Source organism: Hordeum vulgare, chromosome 7H (assembly GCF_904849725.1).
Source record: "Hordeum vulgare subsp. vulgare chromosome 7H, MorexV3_pseudomolecules_assembly, whole genome shotgun sequence".
NCBI lineage: Eukaryota > Viridiplantae > Streptophyta > Magnoliopsida > Poales > Poaceae > Hordeum > Hordeum vulgare.
The window spans coordinates 51379690-51390441 of NC_058524.1; the positions used below are offsets into that span (position 1 = coordinate 51379690).

A 10752-nucleotide genomic window follows, 5' to 3' on the forward strand; every position below is an offset into this window, starting at 1 on the left:
GCATCTCTCTCGAAGAAGGCATACGGTGGTTAAACTAATCACTGTTGCGAAATTGATAGAAAAGCGCATAGTTATGCAATTTTTATTCACGACAATGATCATGTGTATATAGACATCACGTCCATAAGCAAGTAGACCGACTCCCGCCTGCGTCTACTACTATTACTCCACCCATTGACCGCTATCCAGCATGCATCTAGAGTATTTCAAGTAAAACACAGTAATGCTTGGAGAGAAATGACATGATGTAGACAAAGTAAACTCAATTAATATGAATGAACCCCATAGTTTTATCCTTAGTGGAAAATACACAAATACGTGTCATGTTCCTTTCTCACATTGGGATCGAGCACCGCAATATTGAACCCACTGCAATGCACCCTCACACCAAAGATTGATCAATCTAATTGGCCAACCCAAATGAATATATCGGAGAGACTTACAAAGATATAATAATCATGCAAATAAGAATCATATAATTCAGAGAAGACTCAAATATTTATCAAGAATAATCTGAACATAAACCCAAAATTCATCGGATCCCAACAAACCCACCGCACAAAGTGATTACATCAAATAGATCATCACGAAGATGTGACGAACTTTGTATTGAAGAACATAAAGAGAGGGAGAGATCCATCTAGATACTAGATATGGACCCGTATATCTGTGGTAGAGTACTCACACATCACCATGGGAGCAGCAAGGTTGATGTAGAGGCCCTCTATGATCGATCCCTCCTCCGACAGGGCACCAGAACAGGGCTTCGGATGGGCACATGGCGGAACAAATACTTGTGGCGGCAGAAAAGGTGATTCGGGAAACCCCTAGGGTTTTTAGAATATATGAAAAATTATAAGCCAGAGAAAAAGTTTAGGAGATGAGGGGGTGGCCCACAAGCTAACAGGGCGCGACCACCCCCCCCCCCTCCCTGGGCGGGCCCTGTTGGCTTGTGGGGCCCTCATGTGGCCCACGACCTTCTTCCAAAGATTCCAGGTCTTCTTTTGGTCCAGAAAAAATCATCAAAAAGTTTTGTTGTATTTGGACTCCGTTTGGTAGTGTAAACATGATAAGCCAAAAACATGCAGAAAACACCAACTTGCACTTGGCAAAAGGTTAATAGGTTAGTGCTAAAAAATAATACGAATCAGCAAATAAATGCCCAAAAGGTATCCTAGAATGATAATATTATAGCATGGAAAAAACAAAAATTATAGATACGTTCGAGACGTATCAACCTCCCATGAACATTCCCTCAAACGTAAGACCGAAAGGAGGCCCCTCTACTAATTGCAAACGTACAGCCTTCACAATCTAGCAGCGCTTCGCCATCCAGAGCTAATCGTCACCGGAGAATTAGAAGGAAGATATTAGAACAACACTAGGCTTCTAATTATGAGGATTATAGGAACTAGACATAGATCTAATTAGTCAACTAGGACCAACTAGAACTATAACTAGAAAAACTAGTAGAGGACAAAAAACTTGTGTTCTAGGGGCTAGCCCTGTTCCTCTATTTATATTTTGAGCCCTGGGATCACAACTTGGGGAGGGGGCTCCCCAAACTCGGTTTGGAATGCAATGAAGAGTCCTTCTCAGATTACAACACGAAACAACAAGGTTTGTGGCATTTCTCGAAATGCCACAAACCACGGCATCTGGCCCACGGCCAGACGCCACGGACCCTGGTGTGTGGACCCTCTCCTCCGCAAAAAAAAACTCCTTTTGCACCAACCTAAAGCCTCATGGGCCTTACCCCTTGGCCCAGCCAATGTGTTTTCGCACCAGGAACACTTTGGATTTATTCGAAAGGTTTTGTAACCTTCTGGACATCACCAAAAGTTCCTAGGACCTTTTGGTACTATTCCGAGAATATTTTCTCATAACTATCACTCCACTAACACTCAGCAGATCATGATTACCTTAAGCTTGTGACTCCGAGACCCCGTAGGTTTGGTAACTCATAGACACGAATGAAACCCCTTCGTTCAATAACCGATAGCAGAACCGTGGACATCCATATCAATCCATATAAGCATGCGAATGATATTCGAGTGAACCTTTGGTCACCATGTGACATTCCCTTTGCTTCGCGATGCTTTACAAAAAGCGGGATGCATTGGTATATCCTCGTGAGTCTTTACATGCTCACTATACCATTATCCTCGTTATCGGTTTTGTTCTTCTTTCTCGTTTTCAGGTTCCGGCATTACCATGACTAAGTCACATGTGTTTGGCAGGATGATTATTTCTGTCTTCACACCGAGAGGGCCCTAAGAATATATATATATCCATCATTGGGGGAGAAAATCCCACTCTCGATCTATCTAGTCCATTGTTAGACATTTTTTATGAACATGTACGTTGTTGTTATGATGACCTAATTCCAGATGAAGTTTGAGCAACCCCAAAGCTCATCGTATGGTAAGAAGTGACTACAATAATCTCATGGTCAAAGGAACATAAAATACATGTTAACACGTTGTGTTATAACAATTGATTTCAAATGATATCATCTCAAAGTATAACAAACAAGTCTTTGGGTCAATTCAATATCATCATTCTTCTAACTTCATAATATCAGTGTTGTTTTAGGATCACCGTTACACTTAACGATATCCTAAGATCCAAAAAATGTGATCACCAACAACACTTGAGCAGGTTTTAAAGGCAAGACCGAGAATCTCTATTTAACTGTTTACCATTCCACACGTGCATGTGAGTTTTCCACACCGGATCACATATTCAAGAATCATAACAATTATAACACAAAATATAAATTCTTAATTGTGAATTTGGAAATAAAAAGTACAATATTTCCTCTAGGGCATATTTCCAATAAACTAGACATTTCGTTCATTGAAAAGTGTCGCTAGAAGTACACTCGCTAAATTGAGGACATGTACATGACAAGGTTCTATGTGGAGTTACTCTAAGAACTTCCAACGAGCATTGACCTGGAACTTCCTTTCTGTGTGCAACGAAAATTTGTGTTTTCGTTGCAGATGGCGAACGACAGGTGAAATTCGTCCCCATGTCAAGTTGGCAATGGGGATTACCCAGCCAGGTATTGGAGTCCCATACCCGTTCCTGAGACAGCGAACCCATGCACGTCGCCATCCCCATACCCTCCTACGGGGATAACAAGTTTCCCATCCGCATACCTATCAGGTTTTTCATCTCCATGGCAAAACCCATGCACGCAATCCACAACAATCTTCAGTAGCGGTTCAGTATAAAATACATTTCGGCACAATAAACAATATGGTGGCTAGGTTAAGGATTTCTTAGGGATTTTTTGTCCAAAGGGGATGGATGGGTGGAAATTTGGGTGGGTAAGGGCGGTAATTACCTGAGGTCTACTCATTTTAGAGCCAGGATTCCATGGGTAAGGTGGGTAACATGCACGGGTAGTGCTATCACATCCATATCCCCGTCTTGCATGTTGTATGAGGTATATGACCCACGAGCCTCCATGTGAGCATTAAAAATGGTACATCACATTCCTCTAATTGATCAATTACCCACGATGACATGGGTAACGGTTAACCATTTCCAGCTTGATTCCCGTGGGTCACCCATTTCATTCCTGGTGGCACCCACTCGATGATAGACGTGAAATTTCTAGATCGTGATTATAGTTTCGTTTTCTGGGGTTCATGATTATAGTTTCGTGATTTAGTGTTTTTGGCGAAACCATCCAAGCTTTTATTAATTAATGTTAGAGTTTACATAGCTTGGAGGCTCAATCAACAAGACATATCGTCCTGTTGCAAAGTCTATAGAATTCCTGGTAATACTATGAACATCCATATTAGCCTCACATTGTTCATGATAGAATAAATGTTGCCTACAATAGGCATCAAGGTTTTTATTTCTTTGATGATAGGAGCGTTCAGAGCACGACTTCCTTCCTGTATTTCTCGAACAACTCTCACGCGGTCCAATGCCACAACCGCAGTATTTGCCTGCATATCTAGTAAACATAGGCCTTCTCTACAAGTTGTTGCTTCTATGCATGTTGGGTCTAGTGTGCCATCTGTTAGAGCATAATATATCTCCATATGTGGTTTTGGTAATTGATGACAATTCCTATGGACTAATGGTTGCCTTAAGTTATATTTATAGGATTTGTCCATAGGCACTTCTTGAAGTCCATCTGTTGGGTTCAAGGAGTTTATATGTTGACCAAGATGTTATTCAAGCTATTGTCCAAAGAATGGTCATAGAAACACTAGGTTGATCAAGATCTCAGACAAAGAGTAAATCAAGATGATCAACACACAAAGCGTATAAGATGTGCCGAGAGGGATCAAGTGATCTCATGGTACGGTAAGCATTGTCCATTACGTGTTTGTGTACTAACCCATGGTCTTTGTGAGACTCCTATGTGGGGGTTAGGTGTGCTTCCATTGGGCTTGCGTCAAAAGGAAGATCTCATACAACCCATGAAGGATGACGTCAAGTGGTGATCGTCATCAAGATTGTGGTGTGCAAGTTCAAGCGGATCAGCACGAATATATCATTGAAACTATTGTCAATGATCTTGTGTTGATAAGGACAACCTCATGTGCTAACAAGGACAAGATCAAGATAAGAATTCCTGAGCACTACATGCTTGATTCTTGTGGATGTTCACATGGTGGACAAATGAAGATGAATACATAAGCTAGGCTTTCCACATTGAGTATGGGAGAGCTATTTGAAGACTTCATCATGTCGTGCTTTCAACTTGAGCCAAGAAGGAACAACAACATCAAGCTCAAGTGAAAGGGCTAACTCAAAGGTATCAGTTCCTTTGACGTTAGTTGTGCGGAGTGATGATCAGCGAATAAAAGTATACACTCAAGTATGGATCATCAATACCCCTTTTATGATTCTTGAGTCTTTAGGGATCCCGCACTATTAAGAGGGGATCACAGGTTTTGCGATGAACTTGCTCAAACTACATCTCCATTGGTCTGCTCATACCACATCTCCACTGCTCTGCTGTTATCAGAAAACAGGACCAGTGCCTCGGACATCCGGCCTCCTCCGGACGTCCGAGGCCCAGATATCCGAGCAGCTTCAGAAATCCGGAAGCCTGCACCAGTAGAAGTTGAGTTCTATATCTCGGAAATCTGGCTCCCTCCGAACGTCCGAGCGCCGGACGTCCGACACCCGTCGGAAATCCGGAACCTACCACCAGTAGAAGTTGAGCTGTATAACTCGGATTTCCGGTCCTCTCCGGACGTCCGGTGGCTGATAAATTCAACATAGGTCCAGTCGTATCTACAGGCCTCGGACGACCGACCCCTGTCGGATGTCCGGTCGCTGTTTAATTCAAAATAGTTTCGGTCGTATCTACAGGCCTCGGACGACCGACCCCTGTCGGACGTCCGACCCCTCGCGGACGCCCAGACTTCCGACAACTGTCGGACGTCCGGACCCTGTGTGACTTAAAGTGTCCCCAACGGCTCTTTTTCTCTCCCCACTATAAATACCCCCCTCCCACTTCGTGAGAGGGTGGCCCAACACAGCCTTATCCTCATAAGAACACACTTCCACCTCACACACATTTGCTCACTCCAAATATTAGATCCCAAGAGCATTTGTGAGCCCCTTTGAGAGTTGTTCCAATCAAAAGATAGATCTTCTCCCTCTCCTTCTCTCAACCCAAGCTATTTTTGATTTGAGCAAGTTTTGAGCATTCCCCGTGATCTTATTACTCTTGGAGGTTGGAGACTCCTAGGCGGTAGGAGTTCTTCGGAGAGGAATCAATTCGTGTGATTTCCCCCGGAAAAGTTTGTGAGGGTTTGGAAGCCACCTCAAAGGCTTACCACTAGTGGTTGAGAAATGCCTTCGTGGTGTTATCTCAAAGGGAGAATAGGGTGAGCCTTCGTGGCGTTGGTGTGCCTTCGTGGTAACATCCACCTCTCTAACGGTGACTAGCTTCCCTCCAAGGAAGTGAACATCGGGATACATCTTCGTCTCAGTGACCTTGGTTATCCTTAACCCTAACTCCTTACTTGTGGTTTACTTGTGTTATTTGAGCATACATACATTGCATATTGCTTGTGCTCATTATATTGTGTTGGCTATTTCTTGTACAAGATTAATCATTCAAGCATACCCTCTATATCCACACGTACATACTTGCAACCCTTGATATATCGTGTGATATAGTGTGATCTAGTATCTTGTGTTATTTACCTACTTGTCGTGTGATATAGCTCAAGTAAGTTTGTGTAACTTACTTGTGCTTGTTAGTAACTGCATTGTGTCCATCTTGGTAGATCGTGTTGTTGATACACGTTGCAGTGCCTAGTGCATTTAGGATTTGTGCTTGACAAGTACCCTCTTAGTTTATTTCCGCATTAGGTTCAAGCCAAATCTGAAGAAGTTTTTAAATAACCTATTCACCCCCCCCCCCTAGGCGTCATCGAGGTCTTTTCACCATCTATAACCAAAACAGATGCACACAGAAAAAGTCCTTCCGTTGATCTTGCAATTGCCCCCGCACCACAACCTCGAGTAGCATGTGCTAAAGCACCATCGACATGAAATTTTACTGCACCTTGTAGAGGAGGGATCCATCAAGCCCTAGTCATTCCTACTCTTGCAACTCATTGGTCCACCTTCTCCTTGATAATTCCAAATCCGCCAAATAATGTGTGATGAATCCATTAGTTTCAAAGGGGCTTTGATATATGTCCTCATGGATGACATCTCTTCTAGCCTTCTAGATCGTCCATAAAGTGACAACAACTTTAATGTATTCCTTCTCCGTTAGTACCCCTTGTAATTCAGACATCCAACACTTGGCGTTTGGCTCCTTGCAATCTCGAATTTTGTCATATATGCTTTTATCATTGATTGCAACCTTTTGTAGGTAGCTTACCAAGCTCACTGCTTTTGTCAACTAGCACCCACACACAACGCGTCATTCTGCACTCTAGAAGGGAGTGACATCACGAATCTGGTGACCAACCGTGGATAGTGCAACCGCTTGTTATGACATGTGTCGATGACTGACAACATCAGTTGTAGACAGACTTTGGCGAGATAGCCATGCGAAAACGTTGACCTTTGCCGGCAACTTACATTTCCACATCTTCATCCAAGCTTTCTCCTCCATTGCTGAATTAGACGTGCCTGCTCTCTCTTCCAACCAGGCCTTCCTTCTGTTTTTGTGTGAACGAGCAATCGATAGGCGGACCGCACAACTCCCCCAACCTCTCCCAACACCATCCCTAGAAATCCTCATCGGCGTCCATGGGCAAAAAATGCAGGTCGGCAAGGTCCTGGTTCCATACCATGTTTGCATGATCAATTAATTCATGAACCATCTCCGGTTTGTCTTGTTGTCGTGGTGCAATCGGTCTCATCATAGTTTCCCTAGGCATCCCCTGATCATTCCATATATGGGGTAGTTCTCCTCGCCACCTATCCTCCTTATAAGGCCCTGCTTCAAAACATCTCTACCCTTTTAGGCCTTGTTCGGTTAATCCCACCGAGGAAGGGATTGGAAAGGAATGGAGGGGATTGAGGTGGAATTTGACTTGTAGGGGATTTAATCCCTCCCAATCCCTTCCAAACCACTCCAATTTTAAAGAAACCGAACAAGGCCTTATGATAGACCTTCAGATTTGCGACGGTGTTGAACCCAATTAGGCAGAAATAAAATCACAGTTTGGATAATATACTGCCTTCAAATTTTGTTTTTTTAGGGGTTCATGTACAGTGTTCGGCCCACTTTACACGTTTTGGAACTGCAAGGCCCATTAAATTCCTATGGTGCAGATCGATGCGACGCTCCGACACGTTAAGCAGAGCAGTAAACGGAAGCAGCAGCGGCAGCACGAGCGCGACCACGAATGGCGTCTACCTCGAGCTTGGATTTGGGAAAGATCGTGCCGCCGGCCGGCTTCCTCCTCCACCGCCGCACCGCCGTTCCCAGCGCCCCTGTTCTCCGGGGGAGGAGCACGAGCGGGCAGTGCGGCCTCGCTGTCTCGGCCTCGTCTTCCAATGGTAGGTCTGCCTTTCCCTGCTCCCCCTTCTTGCATTTCTCCGTGGAATTGTTTGATATATTGGTGTTGAGTTAAACCATAGTAAGATGAGGTGCGATGAGTCAAATCTTAGTATTACTGCTCTTACCAATTTCATGGTTCAGTTGAATCCGGTAAGATTTGATTCCAACTTTGCTAGTATAATTATCCTGAGCTGGCAAAATTAGAGATCCATCCGGAGGGGAATCGCATGTGAAGGGTGTCCAATTGGGCGTTGTTAATACCAGCCATGTTGTTGAATACGTACATGTCAGGATATATAGTTTCCCTGAGCAATATTCAGTTACAAACTTGTAATTTTGGGTGTCTAGTTCTGATGTTTAACTTCAGTCTCTGCGCTTGAACATACACTGAAGTAATAATGGCTCATATCAACGGTGTAGGTGCAGCTGGCCTCTTCCCATTGAGCGACACGGAGAAGAAAGGCCCTGTGGTGATGGAGATCCCGCTGGAAGATATCCGTAGGCCGCTAATGCGAACGCGTGCTAACGATCCTGAGAAGGTGCAGGAGCTCATGGACAGCATCCGTGTCATCGGCCTCCAAGTACCTGTAGGCATCTTTTCCTTTAACATTAACTTACCAAAAGTATTTCCGGTTAGCTCATAAGATATATTCTGTCAGAACTATAATTTTTTGGCCGAACACTGCTACTGAATTCAGTGATCTCCACACAGTTATCTGAGGACGTTTGTGTTATTGTTCATTGTTTTTTAGATAGCTGACCATTCATGCTGAATGGTATGGCATTTGTGTTATGGACTTATGGTTGATTGAGTACACGCTTCAATATTCAAGTTGGGTTGTTTAGATGCATGTTCTGCATACAGCGTCACAAAGTGCGGATGTATTTTTTGTCCATGAGATCCAGCACTATTATGTCTAGAATGAGTTTTTCCAAGCTCATTTGACATGTGAAGTCTGTTCACCTGCAGCAGTAACAACAGGGGCTCTATTAGCTCTGTTATGCTCCTCTGAATCAGTCTTAGTTGTAAGGGAGTGTGCCATATCCCAGAATCAATCTTCTTATAGAAATATTATTGTTTCTATATTCACCCGCATGATGTTTGATCAACGTACAGTTTAGCGTAGGGTGCTGTTGAATAAGATGCTACTTGCTACTCTTGGTCGATGTGAAATCACCGTGTGATTTTGGACTAGTTATGCAGAAGAGCTTACCTTCGTTCCCTCTCGATCCATGTAGTATAGCCATTTTATGTGCATTTAGCACTTCCTTTTCAATCCGAGCAATATAACCTTTTTATGTGCATTTAACATGTGATCCATTTGTCAACTTTTCTGTTTGCTGTTTGTCTGGAGCTATCCTGATTTAACGTGTTTTGGCATTGTCGCCTTAATGAAACAAAAGGCAACGGTTGGATTTCATTCTGGTTTCTTAATTGCAGCGTCATTTTGAAACGGTACTTACCAGGTTATTTACTGAAATTGCAGATCGACGTGCTGGAAGTCGACGGAGTCTACTACGGTAGTTTTGTTCAGATCTCAATTGGTCATTCCCCACTCCAAAAGCTATACCCATTTCCCTCTTCCTGAATATGCCTGCACATGATCCTCAGGATTCTCTGGATGCCATCGATACGAGGCTCACCAGCGCCTAGGACTCCCAACCATCCGCTGCAAAGTCCGCCGAGGGACCAAAGAAACACTGCGGTGAGCCGATATTCCTTGAGTTTTGTTGGATGGTCAGTTGTCAGTTCGGTTTATCTGCACAGGATCTTGAATCTTCTATTTCAGGCACCATATGCGATGAATCGGTGGTTAGCGATGAATGGACAATCCATGGATTGCTTCAGCCAGGAAGTGTCGTCTGTTATGTCTAGTGCTAAAAAAAACTTTCTCCTCCTGTAATCATCTATACGTGTAAATGTTACCCAATCCAATGTATAAAATAGCACAATTCAGCTGGCGCTTCTGCTCCTTCTGTTGCATACAGTAATCTCTACAGCTCTGCTTGGGCAAGAATTCAACTGAAGGTTCAGGCTGGAGTGCAGGGTCTAAACTCTCAGAAATGCAGTGCCCCCTGAAGCTTCATTAGCAAATTCAGGGCCATTCGGGGTGCGGTTTTTTCCTTCTCATATGCACTGTGAATTGACTGGTTACTGTGAAAGTTGCAATATCTGAAACTTTGAGATCGTCATCCTCAGAAAACAGTGCAGTCTCTCTATTCACTAGATTCTGAAGATAAAATGTTTTCAGAAGAGATACAAAATGAAGGAAGCAGTTCTATGTTCCTGATAAGAGTGTAACTTGGCACCTGATCTGCCCCTACCCCGTGTTCAAACATAGAGCATCTCCTACATATGATGGATAAGTTGGTGCCCAAAAATAGTTTTATGACAGGAGAGAGAAGGTTTTTTACGTCATTGTGGCGGCTATTGCTCCATCAGGTGATGTAAGAGTAGTGGCCGAAATGGCCTTTTTTCTTCGTGGCTGCGTTTTTGCATATGCATCACCTGTTGGAGCGGTGTTTTTGGCACGTAATGATATAAAAGACAGTTTTTCATGTGGTCTACGTGGTCCTGCATGATGAAAAAAAATTACATCACCTATTTGCGGTGCTGCAAATATGCAACCGCGGACTGTTATTTCCTTCCAAAACAACATACTGGTAGATTTTACAGTCCGTAATAATATTTTCCCTACACCTTTGAAATGAACTATTTTTTGTGGAGTCCATTTGTTCCA

The 10752-nt window shown here is 43.4% G+C and overlaps 1 protein-coding gene across 1 annotated transcript; it reads left to right on the forward strand.

Annotated features, from left to right (window-relative positions):
- The first annotated feature begins 7792 nt into the window (after positions 1 to 7792).
- On the forward strand, positions 7793 to 9974 carry LOC123409752 (sulfiredoxin, chloroplastic/mitochondrial-like). The gene is made up of 5 exons (XM_045102616.1): positions 7793 to 8010; positions 8432 to 8598; positions 9499 to 9532; positions 9624 to 9717; positions 9802 to 9974. The coding sequence occupies exons 1-5, from the start codon at positions 7857 to 7859 to the stop codon at positions 9815 to 9817; spliced, it is 465 nt and encodes a 154-aa protein (XP_044958551.1). The 5' UTR covers positions 7793 to 7856; the 3' UTR covers positions 9818 to 9974.
- Positions 9975 to 10752: the final 778 nt, after the last annotated feature.